The sequence below is a fragment of the Macrobrachium rosenbergii genome, chromosome 14 (genome assembly GCF_040412425.1).
Source record: "Macrobrachium rosenbergii isolate ZJJX-2024 chromosome 14, ASM4041242v1, whole genome shotgun sequence".
In the NCBI taxonomy this organism is placed as follows: Eukaryota; Metazoa; Arthropoda; class Malacostraca; order Decapoda; family Palaemonidae; genus Macrobrachium; species Macrobrachium rosenbergii.
Window position 1 is genome coordinate 33,477,860 of NC_089754.1, and position 21,532 is coordinate 33,499,391.

General features: G+C 46.3%; 1 protein-coding gene across 10 annotated transcripts in view; it reads right to left on the reverse strand.

The window, feature by feature from the left end:
• The window catches only part of LOC136845888 (protein bric-a-brac 1-like), a 31,074-nt gene that overhangs the window by 2,373 nt on the left and 7,169 nt on the right, over positions 1-21,532 (reverse strand). For 8 of the 10 annotated variants that reach the window (XM_067116329.1, XM_067116327.1, XM_067116334.1 and 5 more), the window contains 3 exons: positions 20,355-20,582; positions 19,583-19,678; positions 2,398-2,666 (listed from right to left, as the gene is read on the reverse strand). In XM_067116329.1, coding sequence (XP_066972430.1) covers positions 2,398-2,666; positions 19,583-19,678; positions 20,355-20,582 — 593 coding nt within the window. Of the gene's footprint in view, positions 1-274; positions 2,667-19,582; positions 19,679-20,354; positions 20,583-21,532 lie in introns of those variants that run through there. The other 2 variants (XM_067116335.1, XM_067116330.1) reach the window with 2 other exon arrangements.

A 21,532-nucleotide genomic window follows, 5' to 3' on the forward strand; every position in this document is an offset into this window, starting at 1 on the left:
TTTTCGGTATTCGTGGGTGGTTGTGGTCCCTAACTCCACGAATACAGGGGATGACTGTATACTGTATAGCAAATCTGTTACAGAAATCCCTCTTCTGAACTTTCTTGTGGGTTCCACCTTTGTTTGAGGGCACGAAAGTGCTTCCACTATAACAGCCAAGGACGTCCCAGTGGACACCTACTAATAACCGCTGCTCCGCGAGGAGAGTTCAGCGTGTGAGAGGTTAAGTGTTGTGTGCTAATTGACAGCGACTTCCCTTGGCTGGAGCAGAATGAGACATATAGAGACACGCAAGTGTTTTTCCTTGAGTTAATTACAGTATTCACAACACTGCAAATGTTACCTACATTTACCTCTGAATTCTTTCTGCATTTGAATGAATGCAGTGCAGAATTTTACAGTTATGATTATTTCCTCTTGTTTCATATTGGAAGATGTATGAAAGAAAGAGTGTGACAAACAGAAGTGAACTGAGTGCTCATTTTTCAATTTAATAGATATTTTAATATTGTAGCAATCACTTTAATTTTGGTCAAAATGATTTCCTAAGACATATACAGTACTCAAATGATGTCACTGTACAACACAGTATTGTGAGAATAAGATGCGTTACAGGAGTTCCACAGATGTTAGTACAAGGACTTACTGATCCTGCTGCAGAAACATCCTTAAAAAAATTAATAAATTGCATGAGTATCTCAATCACTTTTTTATCTAATCTATTCTTGAACAGGTTGGTAGGGGTACTATCCATAACAAATATGAAGTGTTCTAGCTTTCTTTGTTATCCATCATCTTTGACTGACGGTATTAGTTTGGCTGATGCTACCAGCACTGCTTCTAATCTCTTTATGTCCTTCCTCTGAAATGGCACAAAGAATTGTACAGCTTACTCTTTAAGTTGGAGCTAACTAGAGCATTGAATAAGTTTAGTTTATTCCTATGAGAATGCAAAGCCACTTCATTTACATGGAAATATTTCCTATCACCTAATGGAGTCAGTTGTTGAAAGTTTGTTAGCAAGGTAATTATTTAGTGGCAAAAGAGCCCCTTACGGGTATCACTGGAGAAGGCACATCCAGAACTAAACACTTGCCCATATCAGCTCTATGAGAGCAACAAACTAAAACACTTCCCAAGAGTCTGACTGAAGCCAAAGTGGCTGAAGAATAAGTGAAGTTTACAGTCAGGTGAGTGGTCAACCCTCACCTACCTGCCACTAATTAATAACCTTGTCAAACTTTCAACAAATGACTCCTATGGGTGACAGGAAATACTTCCATGTAAAAGAAGAGGGTTTCCATTCTCATAAGAATAAACTAACCTTATCCAATACATTAGTTAGACCCCAACATAAGCACAAGCTATACAATTCTTGGTGTCATCCCAGAGGAAGGACACAAAAAGCTTAGCAATACTGGCGGAAGTAACCAAACTGAAACCATCAATCAGAGATGCTGGGTAACAGAGAAGGCCAGAACACTTCATTTTATTGTAAATAGTACCACTACCAGGCTGCCTAAGAATAGATTTGGTCAAAGTGATTGACATACTTGCTGCTGGTGAAACAGTGCAGTTACACCGCATTCCTTAACCCCAGTGTTGCTTCATATACCTACTGTAAAACTGTCCTCAGAAATAGTGTAAGTTGGAGGAAGGCAAAGTAGTGCAAAAATGCTCCTACCTCCTTGTCTTCCCTCCTTTTGCTCCTGACCTGTGGTACTCCTCTGCCAAGGCTTCTTGGCTGATGATTCTAAACTCTTCTCATGCTTCCTATTTCTCCCCATAGGTTTGGAGAGATACATCAGCACTTCATGTGGTTCCTGGTAACTTTGGCTCTTCAGAACCTGCTTGGAATAATGGCGTTTGTGTGAACAATTGCCTACATGAGTCTCCTGTGCAGCATGTTATGACTTTTAGCCCATGCCTTGTACTGAGCTTGGTCCATTAAGATTGTGTACTGGTGCACCACACATGCAGTATGTTCATGGCTCCTTACCTATGCCCAGTGTTAGTTCTGGGACATCAAGTTTTGCTGCTAGGCATACGGCTGGCGATGGCAGTGTGGACTTTGAGTAGTTTTAACTGATGTCTTGCTAATGGCACATACCATTGTTGCAAGGTTAACTGTAGGATATACTTGCCTACAGGACAGCCAGGAAGAGAATGATATGTGGCAGAGATGGCTGGAAGGTTCATTCTTGTGGTAAGATACTCATCTACAAGAATGACTCAAGATATATCTTGTCTAGTGAATAATTCAGCTCCAAGGCAACACACAATACTCTATGTTATGGCATGAATAAACTATATAGTTTGTTCTTTGTATGGGAAAATACTCATATAAGGAAAAAATAATTGTATGAATCATAATCACAAGAAAAATTTTAAGAATACCTTTGAGACTCCACAGGAGGAACTTGCTTTATAGCTAGAGATTTACTTGCTTCTGACTTTGCAACTGTTTGAGCTAATTCCTCTTTATACTGTTTTCTTACATTTTCAGGACACTTATTGCATTTTACAGTGTGAATTTTCATTTTGGTGGCATTAGGATATCCATATTTCTGCGTTGTACAGTAAATGCAGATCACAAAGTTTTTTCCATTTCTTTTCTCAGTTTTGTAATGATTCCAAATATCAGATGTTGGGCGGCCAGTTTTTCTCTGAAAAAAAAAAAAAAAATCACTTGCTTAATATAAGGAAAGTAAAAATAAGGTTGGGCACATAATGCATTGTTAGGATTGCAAGTAGTCCATAATATCCCTTTACAACTTGCCAAGGCCCTAAAGTAGCTTTCACAAAGTATGACACATTTTTTTTATAAATTTCTGTCTTACAAAATTTAGATATAAACAATACCAGACTTCTAAAACCAGATCTCTATACAGTAAAATAACTGTTACAGTGTACTGTACTTGGCAAATAAACTTTGCTGAACAGCCCTATCAGTCATCAAGAAAAGGTAATACTGTAAAATGGGAACTAGTTCAGGAAGGTTATTAACAGCAGTAACCTCCTGTACAGAAAGCTCCCCAAAGAGGGATGCCTTTTCACACAACATAACCTTTTCAGTTTATTGCAATCCTGTATACAGTGTACTGATATAAGAAATTTTGAATAAGTATAACAATTTTTAAAGTAAACTGTATTTTTCCTAACTATACAAACCCGAGGTCCTTTACATTAGGGATTACTTTCAGGCGTATAGGCTGGAAACGGCCATTGAACTTCAAACGAGGTGGTTAGGAAGTTAACTACTGTCCGGGAGGCGGGAGTACCGCCTGCCCGGATGTAAACATTCCAATTTGCCTTTCGGCCCAGGTATCAGATTGAGGGGTGGCATGAGGTGGGCATTAGGAGACTCACTGATTGGAGGGAGGAATCTGATAAAGTCTCTCTGAACTGACTGGAGTTCACCACCTTGTCTTCCCTTCCTGGTCGTGAGAGCGAGGAAGGGAAAAACTGCCTCTGACAAAAGATTGGGTTGTAAGAAACTCAGGATCAGTTGTCAGACTTCTGGGTCCCTTTGCATGAAAGAGGAGACATCAGTTCATGCAAAGTAGGCTAGGAAGAATTTAACGTCGGATGACAATAAGGCAAATACAAGCATTGGGTTTGTCTCATAGTCATGGTCTCCTTCCTCCCCTTGCAAGAGGAAGGAGTGGGGTTGCTTCTATTAACCTGAACGAAAATAGAACGGGAGCTCCTGTTATGTGCTTACCTGCCTCGATCGCCAGATCCAGCTTGTAACGGCACGTCCGCTCCCTGCCCGTGGGAAGAGAGCCAGGATGGGGAGAAAGAAGAGAGGCCAGTCACTCCACATTCAATCTCCCAATCACAACTGTACAACATAGGCGAGATGCAACCTGCCTGTTAGAGGAGCTGGATAAGCTACACAACTTGTTGAGCAGCCACCACAGGACCCAAGGAAAAAGTGTCCAAGGACTTGTGTGCAACATCCCAGAGGTAGAAGGAGGTGCTGCGGACCTCGTGAGCTCTCGGACGAAGCATACCAGTGTCGTCGTCTCCTGCAACAGAGTTCGCTCTCCTTATCGTCTCACGAAGCCAGAAAGAGATGGTGTTCTTGGTCGAGCCAGTGCTAACGAAGAGTTGTCGACACTCAGGCCGGAGGTGCCGAGTTCTCTTCAGATAGCACCGCAGCACTCTAACAGGACACAGTAGCATCTCGTCTGGTTCATTACCTACAAAGTCCTCTAGGGAGGGGATCGTGAAGGACTCGAACCGTGCGTCAGGGACCGAAGGGTTCTGAGTCTTCGCTACGAAATCCGGGACGAAATCGAGCGTAACTGATCCTCATCCCCTCGAGTGTTTAACATCAAAGGAAAGTCCGTGAAGCTCGCCAACTCTCTTCGTCGATGCCAGGGCTAGCAAGAAGACAGTCTTGCGGGTCAGATCCCTGTCTGACGACTCTCGTAAAGGCTCGTACGGTGCACGAGTGAGGCTCCTTAGGACGAGAGTCACATCCCACGCAGGGAGCCTGAGATCCCTGGGTGGGCAAGACTGTTCGAAGCTTCTCATGAGTAGAGAAATCTCAAAGGAGGGGGAGATGTCTACTCCTTTCAGCCGTAAGACTAGGCCGAGTGCGGCGCGGTAGCCTTTCACAGCTGAAATGGAGAGAAGCTTCTCTCTTGAAGGAAGACGAGGAAGTCCGCGACCTGCTGAACAGTAGCTCCGACCGAGGAGATACCCCCTTCGACGACACCAACCACAGAAGACGGACCACTTTCCCTGGTATACCGCTGCGGAGGATCTTCTGAGGTATCCTGCCATCTCTGTTGTTGCGCGGCGCGAAAAGCCTCTCACTCGCAAGAGATGATGGATAACCTCCAGCCGTGAAGACACAGGGAATGCACTGCCAGGTGGAACCGCTCTGCGTGAGGTTGACGCAGGAGGTTGGGCCAGGGGGGAATCTCGGCGCCTCGGAGAGGACAGCTAGCAGGTCCGGGTACCAAACGGCCTGGGGCCATTTGGGTGCCACCAGAGTCATTCTGAGATTCGGGGTGATCATCACTCGGCTGATCACTTGGCGAATCAGACAGAACGGGGGAAAGGCCTATGCATCGAGATTGTCCCATGGGTGTTGGAACGCGTCCTCCGCAGCGGCCCATGGGTCCAGCACGACAGAACAGAAGACCTGGAGCTTTCTGTTGTGCCGGGTGGACAGATCGATGGCTGGACGCCACACAGGTCAAACAGCCTTTCCGCTACTTCCTGATGGAGGGACCATTCGGTCCCTACCACCTGGCTCTGGCGGCTGAGTTTGTCTGCCAAGACATTCCTCTTGCCTGGAATGTACCTGGCTGACAGCTCTACCGAGTGAGCCACGGGCCACTCGTGCACCTGCATCGTCAACTGATGAAGCTGGTGGGACACCAGTCCCCCCTGCTTGTTGACGTATGCCACTACCGTGGTATTGTCACTCATCAGTACCACGGAGTGTCCCATCACTCGATCCCGGAACTCTTGGAGGGCCAGGAAGGCCGCCTTGAGTTCTAGGATGTTGATGTGAAATGTGAAGGTGCTTGTCGTCTCGGTGCCACACTCCCGAAGTCAGCAACTCCTCCAGGTGTGCACCCCATCCCTCAGTCGATGCATCCGAAAACAGAAGCATGTCCAGAGGGGGAGTATGCAGGGATACTCCTATCAAGAGGTTCCTGTCGTCTAACCACCAGCGAAGGTCCTTCCTCACCTCCTCGGAAATAGGGATGAGGAAGGACTGGGGGTCTTGGGACTGGGACCAATACTCCTTCAGTCTCCACTGGAGAGACGACAGGTGACCGATGACGACTTGCCATTGCCGAGCTGGCTGCTCCTGCCATGACAGGAACAGCTGTGCTGCCTGCCTGAACTTGCTGATACGAGAGTCCGAGGAAAAGACTTTCGCTGCCACCATATCTATCAGCATGCCCAGGTACTTTATCCTCTGCTTGGGGGTGAGATCTGACTTCTCCAGATTTACCATGATCCCTAGATCTCGGCAAAACTCGAGGAGCCGATCCCTGTCCTGTAGCAACTGCGAGCGAGAGCTCGCCAGGACTAGCCAGTCGTTGAGATACCTCAGAAGACGTATCCCGTGCGAGTGGGTCCAAGCTGACACGAGGGAGAATACTCTCGTGAACACCTGGGGAGCGGTCGAGAGCCCGAAGCAAAGTGCCCTGAATTAGAAGACCGACTCCCCGAGGAAAAAGCGGAGGTAATTGCGAGAGGACGGATGGATGGGTATTTGGAAATACGCATCCTTCAGGTCCACCGTAAGCATGAAATCGTTCTTCCTGATGGAGGCCAGCACAGTTTGCGCTGTTTCCATCGTGAACCGAGTCTGGCGAACGAAACGGTTCAAGGGAGAGAGGTCTATGACTGGTCTCCATCCCCCTGAGGCTTTCTCTACGAGAAAGACACGGCTATAAAAGCCTGGAGACTGGTCCGACACAACTTCCACAGCACCTTTGCTCAGCATGGCTTGCACTTCTTGCTGTAGTGCGGTGTCCTTCGATGAACCTGGAACATATGTCTGGAGCTGGACCGAAGAGTAGGTGAGGGGAGGCCGAGACTCGAAGGGTAGTAGATATCCCTCCCAAAGGACATCCACTATCCAGGTCTCGGCTCCATGTCGCTGCCAAATTGCCCAATGGCTCAACAGGCATCCCCCCACCTTCGGCAGCTTTTGGGGGGGGGAACGCCGCCCCTAGCGTTTCCCCTTATTCTTCTTACCCTTGCCCCCTTTACCGGCTTGGAAAGTGGGCTGAAAAGGGTGGGAGTGACCCCCCCCCTTCTCGAGGAAGAAGAAGGCTGGGTGTTTCCTCGGGACCCCTTCAAAGACTGGGACTTCTTAGGGGCCGAGGAAGTGCCAGCCTGGCCCAAAGACCTGGCTGCAGTGGGATGCGAAGACCTGGAGGTCTTGGCCACTGCCTGGGGGACAAGCTGGTCGCTGTCATCGGCACGGCGCTTGTCCACCACGGCGTCCAACAGCTCTCTGGGGAAGAGAGAGGAGGAACCCAGCAACGGTCCATTCCGCAGGGTGATAGCTGACTCGGGACCTACAGACCTGGCAAAGCAAGAGAGAACGGCATCCCTTCACTTTAGCACAAGGTTCGCCCACAGGTCTGCAGACTGGTGGGCGAGGTAGGAGATAGCCCTACCCCCAGACTGGCACAGTCTCCCAAAGGCGGAGCCCTCCCCAGGTACAATAGCGCCTGAGGAAGCAGCTACCTTCAATACTGTGGAGGACCACAGATCGAGCCAGGAGACTGCTTGGAAGGCCGCCATGGCGGTGGCTTCCAGGGTTGCAGCTTCTTGCTGAGAGAGAGAGATACTCTCTGCAGTCAATTGCTGCAACGACAGACCCGGATCCAAACGAGTCAGGTCCAGGTCAACCTGCTTAGTCAGCAATGCCCCTTCCACTGGTGCATAGAAGCGCTTCTCTCGAGGCAGAGGAGGAGGAAGAAGCTTGTCCGAGCGGCTCGAACGAAGCAAACTGTCTTGCCCAGACACAAGAACATTCACCAAGTCGAGTACCCCCTCGGCAAGCGTGGACCATGGCAGCCCCACCGAAGCCTTGGGTTCCTATTTGGGTCCCCAGAAGGATTCAAAGCGCGACGGACGATCCACAGACGAGGCCATGGTCCCTTCCCCGAGGTCATTTTGCTGACGAATCAGTGCAATAACCTCCGCAAAGTCCTCTGTGTTTCGGGGGTGTCCGCATCCTGGGGCAGAGGACCCTCCAGTCATTCCAGAGTGTGGTCCTCCCGAACTACTCTCCCTGCAGGAGGGAGAACCTCGGCAGACCCCCGTGGACCTTCCTGAACCACGCGGGTGTAGGACCTGGTCGAGTCGAGAACCGAGCCAGGTTCGTACCCCCACGCAGTAGAACTCTGAGGAGAACACTCCCCAGAGTTCCTCCTCTCCGACTCGCGCCCCCTGGAAGAAACCGAAGGGGCGGAGGGGACAGGCGAGGAAGATCTGGCGCTCCCACTGGTTTTACTGGCAGAACCAGCAGAGGCAGTAGGCTGAGAGCAGTCACCAACCCGCGGTGATGACGAGCCCCCGGGTCGAGGAGACTGCTTTCGCCCAGGCGAAGCAATCTCCCGAGGAGAGCGGAGCGGCTCGCGAGAGCGAGCCGCGCACTCGCCTCCCCCGAGCCAGGCTGGCCACGCGGACATGGCCGAGGACTGGGAGGAGTCGAGCGCGCAGCTGGCTGGCGGGAGCTTGCGCTGTCCTCTGGACACGCCCCAGTCTTCTTCGAGGCCAGAGCCTCTCGGGAAGACTGAGCAGGGGACCTCTTCCCCACCTCTCCTTGCGTTCGGCCCCGCGGGGCTGAAGCACTATCCCGGGAACCTGACTTGGCACCTGAAGGAGTGCCAGCAGGAAGAGACGGAGCACCTGCATGCCCCGGCTCTTTCTCTTGCCCCATGCCCTGGTCTGTACGGCGAGAAGTTTCTCCCGTATCAGACTGGGGTACCCGGGTCTCCTTGGGGACCCAGGTACTCGGAGCAACTCGCAAACGAGTGTCCGACGCGGACTCGCTGACCTTCGACGCAGGAAGTTTCTCAGGCGCAGCGGGGGGAGTGCAGGTCTTGGTCTGCATGCCCTTGGCTCCCGGTGCCACTGGCCCGGAAGCCAGGGCAGCGGTTCCCTGATCCGAGGATCGGGAAGAGCCAACGAGAGATCCCACTGCCTTCCCTGTGGAAGGAGGCAGACCCTTAGAAGCCTTGCACCTGGGGGGCAGGCTTCTTCTTCTTCGGCTGCAAAGCCTTGGAAATAGAAGCGGAAGAAGCAGCAGATGAAGACGACGACACCTTCCTAGACCTCTTCTTCTTCTTCTTCTTCTTCACCATCTGCTTCAGGAACGTCGTCAAGTCCCCAAGCCAGGAAAGCGAGGCTGCAGACTCAGGAACAGCAGGAGGGGCTGCAGCAGAAGGCACATCCTGGGCAGAGACCGCAGAGCTCGAGCCAGCACTTGCCTGGGTGGAGACAGCCGTGCGTCGGCCAGGAACAAAAGTGGGGGCCGGGAATGCAGACGCCGCCCCTCCCGCGTGGATATTCAAGTCAGGCCGTGCCAGGGTCGATGGGATGGGGACTGGAACAGACGAAGGGCCGGGCTGGAAAGTCAGACGAGGAACAGAAGTCGTGGACAAGCCAGGGTCAGCAACGGTGGCAGCAACAGTCACATATGGGTATGATGACGTCACCATGTAGGCGGGGCCAGCACGCGTGAAAGGAGCCAGGAAGCCAGGAGGCAGCGGAACAGCATGTTGCAACGCAGGTGACGCTGACACTTGGGTGTCTAGATGCGATGCAACTGACACCGGGAGCTGGGCAAATCTCGACATGGTGACGGTCGTAGTAGTGACTGTCGTTGCCACGTGACTCGTGACTGGAGCGGGGGGCAGAGGAGCCAATCCCTCCAGTGATGTGCCAGCTAGACCCAGGTGTAGCCAGGATGAACTTGGGATTGGTGCCTGGCTATCCAGCCTGAGACCTGAAGTGAGAGTCGGGTTAATACAGAAAGCCTCTACCCGCTCCGGAGGAAAAAACTCCCCTCCGGAACGGGAAGACCTCAGAGAGGATGTCCCGATCCAACTCTCCCCCGCGCCCTTCCACAAACAATGAGACGTAAGAGGAAGGGGAGGGGGAGTCCTCACCCGAGGGAGAGGGAGCAAGCAGGGGAAGTTCGCCGGGAGGGAGAAACGAGCCCAACACATTCGCCACCACTGGAGTCGTTGGGGCGTGTTTCCCTCGGACGACTCCTTGGTAGGCTTACGATGGTAACATCTCCTCCCCTCGAACTTCCCCCATTGCTCGGAGGACCAAGAACAACACTCACTACAGGGGTCGTCGCATGAACACACACGCCCCTGCAAGATGTACAGAGGGCGTGTGGGTCCACGTCGACTCTAGATCTAAAAGAGTTGCACTTTTTACCCCCTACCCCAGGACACACACGCTGGGGATAAGAAGGTTTAGATGGTTTCTCCATTACAAAAACAAAAAGAGTAAATTTCCCACCAAAAAGTAGAAAGAAAGCTGTCAGGCAGAGAGCGGTGAAGAACAACGTCCGCGCTTCTGACGGCCGAAAGCAAATTGGAATGTTTACAACTGCCTCCTGGACAGTAGTTAACTGCTAACCACCTTGTTTGAAGTTCAACGGCCGTTTCCAAGCCTGAAAGTAATCCCTAATGTAAAGGACTGAAGTTTGTATATTTTCGGAACAATTTATTTTTCTGGGCAGGTGTATCTTTCAGCATGACTGGGAATCAAAACTAGTAACCTCCTGGTCAACAGGTGGAGATGGGGATTGAATAACTGCCAGAGGAAGGTGGTCGAGAGGTAACCACTTGTCTTGTTTGTTAGTGAAGTTTCGGAACTGGTTCCCCGTTTCCCAGCCTTACCTTCAAGTTTTTTTTTTGTTTTGATGCCAGTGAGCTGCCGTTTTCTTTTCGCCAGTCGGGTCTGGTAGGGCAGCGAGTAGCCTAAGTTTTGTAAAGTTTTGAGCTGAGTGGGCACGTCGTAGAGGTAGTGTGACCATGAGTGTCGTGAGCTGCTCATCAATTTCCATTTTTCTGGTTTGTGGGGTTTTGTCCCTGTCCTGCAGCTGAGGGCTGTACATGGAACGTATGTTTGTTTTTTTTTTTTTCTCTGTTGTTTATTTTTGCCTTTTTTGTTTAAAGCTACTTTTGTTTAACTTGCTTTTGTTTAGGTGCCTTTTGGCTTATTTTTGTATTTATGGTTTTTTTATCTTTTCAGACCTGCTTATAAATATTGTAAATAAATTAATTTTTAGCTCATTTTATTGTTTTTGTTGTTTTCCCCTCCTTTGTTTGTTGCATCTGCGTCAAAAGCCCCGTCCTGAGTATGTTAAAGAACCTGCATAACGACCCAGGGTCGTTACAAGTGACCGTGACAGGGCTCTCTGTTTTGGCTGGCGGGGTAGTCACGGCATTGGAGGATCATGAGTGTAAAAAAAAAAAAAAAAAATATCTTTTTTCTTTTAGGTGGGTGGTCAACAGGTGGAGATGGGGATTTGAAGTTTTTTTTTTTTGTTTTGATGGAGTGAGCTGCCGTTTTTGGCACCACCAGAGGAAGGTCGAGTTTTTGGTCACGAGAGGTGACCTGAGAGAAGCTCATCTTTGATGAGGGCTTCTTGTTTTCTGGTTTGTGGGGGGTTTGAGCCGGATGGAGGACGTATGTTTTTTTTTTCTGCCTGCTGTTGTTTATTTTTGCCTTTTTTGTTTTAAAGCTACTTTTTGTTTAACTTGCTTTTGTTTAGTGCTTTTTGGCTTATTTTTGTATTTATGGTTTTTATCTTTTACCAGACCTGACTCACTTATAAATATTTAAATAAATTAATTTTTAGCTCATTTTATTGTTTTGTTGTTTCCCCTCCTTTGTTTGTTGCATTGCCGTCAGTCATGACAACCCAAGCAGGTTTGGCCAAACGTTAAGATTTGCCCAAGACTGCCTTAAAAGCAGGAGGCTTAAATGCAGCAAGAGTAACTACAGAGTGAAGGCAACAAGTTTTTGAGTGAGGAATACTCCCCATCACCCCCCATCTCCACCTGTTAATTACCTGGTAAACTAACTTTTTATCACATTTCAACTGGTTTCCAGCTCCCCCTGAAAGATCCTCCTATATAATATAAAAAGCAATGATTTGTATTCCTATAGGAACACATGATTTTTAAAGTTTGTGTGGTCATAGGCAAATAACACAATTACTTAAGTCTGAGAAGTATACTTAGGAATGAGATAAATCCTTCTTAGGCATAAGTTGCACTAAGGAAACACTCTCTGCATTTCTACAAGAAATAAAAAAGAGAGATGATGTGCTACTTCTTTTCATCTCTGAAGGTTCCAATTTTTTGGTTTTTTGAAAAAATGTCCAAGTAAAATTCAAAATTTCAAGCAGTTTTATTGTTCAATAAATACAAAACCCTTGTTTTACTTGTATGATACCAGCCAAAACAGAGTAGTATGGTGATTACAAATTCATAAAAAATTAAAATCTTGAGTTTTCAAATTTTCATTTTTATCCCTCACAATCAGGAACAGTCTTACTCCATTTCAACATTGTCAGCTACCTCAGTTAGTTAATGCAACTGCAGGAAAAGCATCAGTGACTAAGATGAGGGCACCTCATTGCAGCACACCAGGAGATGCTAAGGACATTAACATCTGTCCTGTGCCAGTTCCATCAGTTCATCCCATCATTCTACTCCTATGTCACTCCTGGGTGTACAATACTAAAACTCTTGTTTTTACACAATAAAACACATTTTTCATGCTAAACCATTAACCACAAATGAGCTTGTTCTGTGCCAGAACACCCCAACCTGCTAAATCCTGAAAGGAAAAAGACCCAATATACGTGCCTATCCCTAACTCTGTGTCACTGTAACATGCCAACCTCAACATGCAGTGAGGGAAGCAGAGAAGGTTACAATGTTAAGATTAATGGGTTTACACGAAAAACATGTTATCCAGCAGAAAAACTGTTACGTACAAACTCGTAAATCATAAATAGCCTGAACTGCAATTAGGATAGGACGATAAAGATACAAGCCTGGGAGCAAAGAGGATAACAAAGACTGTAAGAGCAGAAGTCTACTCTTTCCCCAGAAGGGATGTACAACCAACACATAAGGGTCCAAGTTTTGGGCACAGAACTAAACAAATCTACCAGTAGCAGATGAAGCAGGGGTAACTTGAAACCCAGTGGGAGGGGATCAGAGGAAGCTAACTTCACAACCAACACCAAACAGGTTATAAACTTTAAATAGATTTTAATCAAAGGAAACCTGGTATACAATATTCAAACTTTAAGGCACTTACAATATGTCCAGTCAGCAAAGGAAAAGCACTCAGATGATTAAGAAATTGTGATGAATTATAAAAAAAAAATGAATTAAAGGTAGAAATATGACATTTTATGATAAAGTTTTATAGATGCTTACCAAGCAACTACATAGCTATTAGTTTCTAACTGTTGTGGCAGCTTAAATTTGAAATTCGCGGTAGCGTTCTGTTGTTTTGGTGTAGGTAACTGGACCCCGCCCACTTTCGGGGAAGGATAGGTACAACACAGCTGAAAAGCTCAATTCGTTTGTGCCCTGTGTCCATGAGAGGAGAGGAGGGAGGGCTTCAATCATGTAGTTACTTGGTAAGTATATATAAAACTTTATTTTATCATAAAAATGTTATATTTCTACCTTTACTTCCTTCATAAGTTACTTAACAAGTAACTACATAGCTGAATCCCACACTGACAGGAGGTGGGATACATGGACATATACTACTCAAAAACACTTCAGTAATGGAAATGAATTAGGAATAGAAAAGTAGCTAGCATTGGTAAAATGCTTGTTGTAACCTTACCTGGTGAGAGAGCTACAGCAGGAAGATACTGCCTCTGGTCGGTGCTCATCTCAACCCGTAGTGGCATGTCGATAAAGCCAAGTGGCGCCTCTACTTCAGTGGGTGCTTTCCAGCCGAGAAGTGCTCCAATGGCTGCCAAAGCATTACAATAAAAACAAGAGCCCTTGCCCTAGGTGCAGTACCACAAAAACAACCAGATAACTAAGTTACCCATACACCACATAAAATCAGTTGACCATTATTCATCCATTAAAATACATAATGATTGGTGGGTATTCCAGGTACACAGTATTCCCCAAGCTTCCCAAAGCTCGAAAACCTATATCAAGGCGAGGAGATAGTGAAACAGAAGTAATACCTCCTATCCTTCTTCCCCCAATACCATGCCAGCCAAGGATAACAGACCTAAGGTACTGCAGTTATCATAAACTGTTTCTACATTACGTAAATAAAAATTGGCGAACAATGATTTGCACCTCCAAAAAGTTGACTGCATGATCGTGGAAAGAGATAAGTTGCATTTGAAGGCCAGTGAAGTGGCTACTGCCCCAATTTTGTGGGCTTTGACATTACAAATAGGAATGTCCTCTTCTCGAGTTTTTGAGTGTGTCCCTCAAAATAAACGCCAAAGAGTTTGGACAACGGACAAGAAGGATCCTTGACTGAGCACCAGAGGTTAGGAGATGTACCTCTGATTCTCTTAGTTCTCTCAAGGTAATGTCTTAACACTTTTACCGGACAAAGAGCTCTCTCTTGGTTCGTTGCTCTGAGGATGTCGGTCAAGCTCTTGATCATGAATGAATGGGGCAGAGATTGGATGGAGTTTCATTCTTCGCTAAGAAACCCATAGTGAATGAGCAGACTGCATCTCCTTGTGCAAAATCCACTTTCTTATTCAAGGCCTGCAGTTCACTAATCCTCTTAGCCACAGCCAAGAGGTGTCTAAAGACCTAATCAGGTCACTGATGTCTTTATCAGCAGACAAGTCTAATCCTCCATGCCCAAACACTGAGTTAAGCAAAACTCTGTAGCCCTTGATTGTGGGTGTAGCTTACCCTCAGGACAATCTAAAGAAGAGTAAAAAGTCTGCTATTTGCACTACAGAGGTAGAAGTAGATGAGACATCATGTCTTCTACACTGGCTGCGGAAGACTGCCCACAGTCTGATACAGTATATGCCTTCCCACCGTTCAGTATGGTGAGAGATGTCATCAACAAGTTTCTCTCACACAACACGTCAATGACCCTGGTAGCTTCTTTTTGGCTGCAGAGGGAATAGTTTTTGGACCCCCTCAATCTCCCCAAGACTTCTGCCACAGAAACGAAGTCTACTCAGGCAACTGCATTTTCACTGGTTCCACCAAGGATTGTCTGCTCTTCCTCTGACAGGCTTCAGACGGTCAGGAAGCTTGTCAGAGCAAAGGGTTTTTTGAGACCAGCTGCGGAGGTGATTGCAAAGTGTAGACGCCAGTCTTCCTCTATGACTATGTACATCCAGGTTCGACCAATCCTGGAGCATTGCACCTTTTGCCCAAGCAAGAGGGTCCGGGGCTGGCAAACAATGCAAGGGAAGGCAATGATTCCTTGACATTGCAAACAAGTCTATTGATGGATTCCCCCACCGTTTCCACAGGTTGGTGCACACTGGATTCAGTGTCCATTCTGTAGGTAGGACCTATTTGCAACGACTTAATTCGTCCGCTAGGACGTTTAATTTGCCCTGGATAAATCTTGTGACAATCTTTGTGTGATTGTCCTGAGCCCAGAGGAGGAGATCCTTGGCCACTTTGTAAAGGGAGACGGAGTGAGTCCCTCCCTGGTTCTTTATGTACACTAGAGCAGTCGTATTGTTTGAATGGACTATGATGGTGATGTTGAAAGTCGCTGTTGCAAAATGTTGGAGGGCCAAGTGAATTGTCTTTAGCTCCTTCACTTTGATATGAGTTTTCTCTCAACTTGGACCACTTTTCTGACACTTTCATATCCTCCAGAAGAGCCCCCAACCCAGATCCGATGCACCTGAACATAAGGTGAGGTTGGGGCTCAGAGGATGCAGTGACTTCCCTCCTGAAAACCTTCTTTCTATGAGCCACCACCGAAGGTCCTCCTTGATCTCTGGTGCGATTGGGAAAACAAAAGAGTCTGGAAAGGCCTTCCTGTGCCAACTAGCCTTTAGGAAGAATTGTAACACTCTCGTGTGGAGTCTTCCTAAAGGCACGAACTTCTCTATGGATGAGAGTGCCCAGCAGACTCATCCATTCATTAGCTGAGCATGACGGGAGAGAGAGGAAGGTTCGAACTGTCAGGTAGCAGGATTGGACACTTTCGTTGGACGGAAAAGCCCGAAAACTCAGAGATTCGATCTTCATTCCCAAATAAAGAACTGACTGAGTTGGGACTAGCTGAGACTTGTCTAGGTTGATTAAAAGACCCAACTCTTGGGCCAGGAGAAGTATCTTCTGAAGGTCCTCTGTGCATCTTGTTTTTGAGGGGGAGACTAGGAGCCAATCGTCTAGATATAAAGAAATGTTGATCACCATGAGATGGAGACACTTCACTAGAGGGGTGAGAACCCAGGTAAAATCTTGAGGAGCTGTAGAGAGGCCAAAGCACTGAGCCTGAAATTGGAAGACTCTGCCCTGGAACACAAACCTTAGATACTTCCTGGAGTCCGGATGTACTGGTACATGGAAGTATGCGTCCTGCATGTCTATAGTCATCATCCAATCCTCCTGGCAGATGGAAGACAGGACTGAATGGTTGGTTTCCATCTTGAATGTTGTAGTTTGGACAAAGAAATTCAGGGCGCTGACGTCCAGGACAGGTCTCCAACCTCCCGATGGTTTGGGGATGACAAAAAGGCGTGCTTACGTCTTCAACCACCTCTATAGCTCTCTTCCTGAGCAGGGACGAGACATCTTGTGATGGCCGAAAACCTCTCCGAGCCTATGGAGTAGGCTGTCAAGTTGATGGGAGAGGGCACTAAGGGAGGTTTCTCCCTGAATGGGTTGGAATATCCTTCTCTGAGGACTTTCAAGACTCACAGCTCGACATTTCTTTCTCCCCACTTGCTCCAAAAGTGTAGAAGTCTGGCTCCCACCAGAACATGGAGGACAGGATCCTCACTTGCGAGACGAGGGCTTGACTGACGTTCTCTTGCTTGGTCGAACTAACCAAATGTTCATCTGAGGGCAGGGCTGGAACCTAGCTCTACTGCCTCGAAAGGGCTGCTGCTACAGCGGGGAGACTGTCCTAGATGCAAAAGAGACCATCAGAACATGTTCTATATCCTTAGGACACTTGGAAGACTGCACCAGCAGATCCCGCGTGGATTTCTTTTGCAACTCCGCTGCTACATGCTCTACAGTGGCATGGGGAAACAGACTACAGAGGTCTAGGGGCACAAAATGGAGAGCCGACCTCTGGGAGGAAGTGATTCCTTTTGTGGTGAAAGAGCACCACTGCTCTCTCTTCTTGAGGACTCCCACTGCAAAAAAGGCAGCCAGCTCCTGGGAATCATCCCTAATTGCCTTATCTGCGCAGGAGAGAACTCCTAACCTAACTGCCTTATCTGCACAGGAGAGAACTCCTAACATATCTGCAGAGAAATTATCCTGAAGGGTGGCACAGTCCTCAATTTTCTTCACTAAAGGCATCCATGGTCCAATCTAGGAAACTGAAGATTTCGAACACTTTAAAAATGTCTCTCACCAAATGGTCCACTTCCAATGAAGTGAATAAAACTTAACTCCCAAAGAAGGAGCTTTCCCAGTGACATACAATAAGTATCTCCTTTTCGGCAGGCAAGAAGGAAGGGCACAAAATACAACTTTGCCCTGATCTCTCTTTTTCTGTCTGCCAATTCTCAATACCTGACAGGGCTTTCTTCAGTGAGGAAGATAGTACCATCTTTGGCAGCCTGGAGGATTCTGCAGGCTGTCTCACAATGAATGCTGAACTCGGAGATGACGGGGTCGCTGGGGAAAAGAAAGTTGGATATCAGAACAGGAAGTACTTTAAGAGAGAAGCATAGGCTGAAGAAGGCTGTTCGTGTTCAATGTCTTCTTCTTCAGATGAAATAGGGGAAGTGCCTAAGTCCGCAAGTTCCTGAATCGCTGTCGACTTCTGCAGAAGATCCAGAATACTGTCCAGGTGACTCTGGATGGGTTCAAATGAAGGATCCTGAACAGTATGCAAACACTTCACGCCCGACTGGAGAGGTGACATTTGGCGCCGAGTGTGGCGCCGGATACCTGGTAGAGCTGGCACCAAGCCGGAAAATGAGCTCACAAACACTGGAGGTGAACGCTCTAACACTGCACTATCAGATCCCGCTGGGCGCTCAGATCCCATTGATCACTTGGGTCTCACTGGGCGCTTGGATCCCTCGGATCCTACTGGACGCTTGGATTCCTCAGATCCCACTGGATGCTTGGATCCCTCAGATCCCACTGTGTGCTTGGATCCATCGGATCCCACTGGGCGTTCGGATCCCTAGGATCCCACTGGGCACTCGAATCCCGCCGGACACTCGCAACGTTTCTTAGAAGCTCGTTTGGGCACTATACGCTGGTGCTCTGTCACTGAAACAGCAGGAGACGAACCACTGCGGTTGTCCCAAAAGCTACACGAAGGTTCAGGACTAAGATCCTGATCTCTGGTTTGCTTACATGGAAGCGGGGAAGCGCGCTCATCGGCAGATATGGGCCTATTCAGTGACCTGGATGCACTCGTAAAGCACCAACTGCGCCCCTTACTTGCACTGGAATCCAAATCACTGGATGATAAAGCATGCACTCCAAGCTGGACGCCTTTCCAGTGGCTGTCCACCGAGTCCTGGGATCCATGTACAACAGGCTCGGCCAAGGGGGCAACTACCCATGGGCAAACACCAGCGACCTCCCTTGGACCTCCGGTTTGCCTCCTCCCAGGTTTAGGGAAGTCTGACAGAGACCTTCATCTAGGAGCATTGGTGGGACGAGTAGTCACCTCCTCCACTGACGCTACTGTACACTTGCAACGTGATCACTGACACTCATTTTGTCCATAAGACCTCTTATTGAAGCCCTGATTGGCCTAGTGCTAAGCAAAAGACTTAAACTTATGGTCTATCCTGGCTTCCAAACTGGCAATGGCATTGGGTTCGGAAGATTGGGAGCTAGGTAACGGAGTTGCTGGAAAAGTCGGAGGGCTGGTGATAGGGGAAAAGATAGTCACAGGTGTTGAAGGTGCAGGTATATTAGGAGCACACTGGCTAGCAGAACCCCCAACTTCGGCTCTAGCGGCCACCTTCCTCTGCCTATTTCTCTCAAGCTTGTCCAAGTAATTAGTCAAAGTCTTCCACTTCCCCTCATCCCAGTCCCTACATTCGTCACACGTAAGATCAGAAGAGCAAATTTGCCCTCTACAATGACAACAAATGGTGTAAGAGTCATATTTGACTAATGTAAGTCTGGTATTGCAGCCCTTGCTGCAAAACCAGACACTAGAAGAACTGGAGTCAGAATTAATAAAAGTCACAATTGGGTAAAGTCAGCTAGATAAGTTAATATAATTAGCATGAATGCTACCAAAGCAAAGAATACTTCACCAAAGACAGTGAGAGCCACAACCATCCAGTGAAACAAAATCCAAACAAAAGCTGCTGCAACAACTGATGATCAGTTGTTGAGCGGCAGAGGTGAACTGAGCTCTTCAGCTGTGTTGTACCTATCCTTCCTCGAAAGTGGGCGGGGTTGAGTTACCTACACCAAAATAATGGAACACTACCACAAATTTCAATTATAAGCTGCTGTGACAGTTAGAAACTAATACAGGTAGCTATATAGTTACTTGGTAAGTTACTTACATAAAACACAAATTTCTAGGAACAAAAGCAAAATGAGTATACAGCATAATAAACAAAAGGATTGACTTTACTACGAGCAGGTAAACTGAGGGACAATAGGATAGGCTGTTTACAGTAAAAGGTTTGCCATAAATTGCAAGTACCAATTACATGCAGTCAGACAAGATCTCACTGATATCAAGTGCAATATGATTGTATAAGCAAGGCAGTAAGTTTAATAGTAATGCAAATACATAAAAAATAACTGACTTATAAATAATACCAATAATAATATTATGGGGTGACAAAACAAGCCACGGTATATATATTTATAAAAAAAACTAAGGTAAAGCTACTTACAGGACTCATACTACCATGGGATATCATCCCTCTATACTGAATAAATTCTTCATTTGGCAATGAAGCTGCAGGCCCTCCTTGATCCCATGGTTGAGCCTGAGTAAGAAAAAGATATTAGAATTTATTGTAATAATACTATAAAATACAATTTCTGCTCATCATGATATAATTTATTCAACTGTTGTCACTGCGTTTCAGCTTACATGAAAAATAGTGCTACACGAATCAAATTTATTCACATAAAACAGCATTAGGCCATTCCTGTATACCCAGTATCTTCCTGCCCATTTCAGTTTCTTACTTTGCTCTGTGTCATGGGAGAAAATACAATTTTCCTAGTCCTCAAGTTATACGGATATAGGATAAAGAAAATATTTGTAAGAACATGTGCAGTCCATCATCTCATCAGCACGAAAAATGTCTTCTAAATGTTTTAGACAAATTACTACGTAATGATAAAATAATTGTCCCACATTCTTAATGACTGATTTTCACCTTAACATTTTGATTCAAAAGTTTCAAAAACAGTATCAATGTTTTATCATCTTATGCTTTACTATTCACTTGTGTTGCCATTATCAATGATCTTCAAACTAATAAAATAAAAATTTATAAATCTTTTGGCTATTTCTTACTTTTAACATACTGTATTGTATAAGCTTCCTTAAAAAGTTAATGGCCTTATTGGGTTTTACCATGCTGTCAAAAAGGCAGTATGGGTGCATTTGTCTGATGATGATAAAGCATATAATTACACGGACTGTTTACTCACAGAATGTAATCCTGATGGCCCTGGAAACAGCTGTGGAGGTCCAATAAAATCACTAGACTGGGAATGTCCAATGTCCCTTTCCTTCACATTGCACATTCCTGAAGCATTAACAGATGTAGGTGGTAAGTATGGTGTCGCTGGCTCAGAAGTATACATGCTGGGATCTGTAATGGCTTCCACCGGTTGCCATTCTTCTGGTTCAGGCTTGACGAATGGCTCCAGTTTTATCTGTGAAATAAAACATACAAAACTGATTAAGAAGCTAGTTGAGCAAGCTCAGTACAGTATGTAGAATGATTGGAATGATGTTTTATGGTGCTTTAATAAAAGGTAATATACTACAGTACTCCTAAAAAACTGTCATTACTCCTTGAGTGCAAATGTTCTCAATTCATTTTTTCATAATATGTCCAGGTTAGTTAGTACTGAATGTCTGTCTCTGTCAGTCTATTTCCTCCTTTTCTCTTCTTATTTTATGTACTGTAACTTTACAACAAGTTTTAATAAAGGTGATATGTATTCCCTAACTGTCTTCAAATTCACTGGGGTTAGGAGCACCGGCTCCCAATGAAAATTAAAGATCTGCAAATAACTCTTTACCCCCACCTCCATCCTTAAGCTCTAATACAAAGTACTGTTGGCCACATACCTTATTGATATTTTACATAAATTGTTGATTATTTACCAAATTACTGTGCATTTCACTTTTCTTATAAGATTCTGTGTAGTGTCTTATCACAAAGTGGGACTCAGCAGATAAATAGCCATGCAATGAAACATAATATTCTGCAATTCAGAACATTCTACTTCCCATTGCAAAGGTAATATGTTTCATTAGTAAGCACTACTCTTAACATAGTAGGCATCTAGCATCTCCACACACACATCACTCGGTAAAAATGTCAAGAAACCAGTACACATTAAGCTGAGAATCACCAACGCCTTGCTGGCACAGTATGTTACTATCCCACCACTTCTACATATGACATTTAAGATCTCTGAGGTGACTAAAATAGGCAAAACAGCTATTGCATTGTGTTGAAAAATCATTCTTAAGGTATGCAGTTTACATTAATAAAAGTTTTTTAATGAAAGTTAGCCTAGGTAGGCCATGGGGTAAAGTAGTTAAGGCAAAACATTTTTGGTATAAAGTATGTAGTAGTTTTGATAACAAAAAA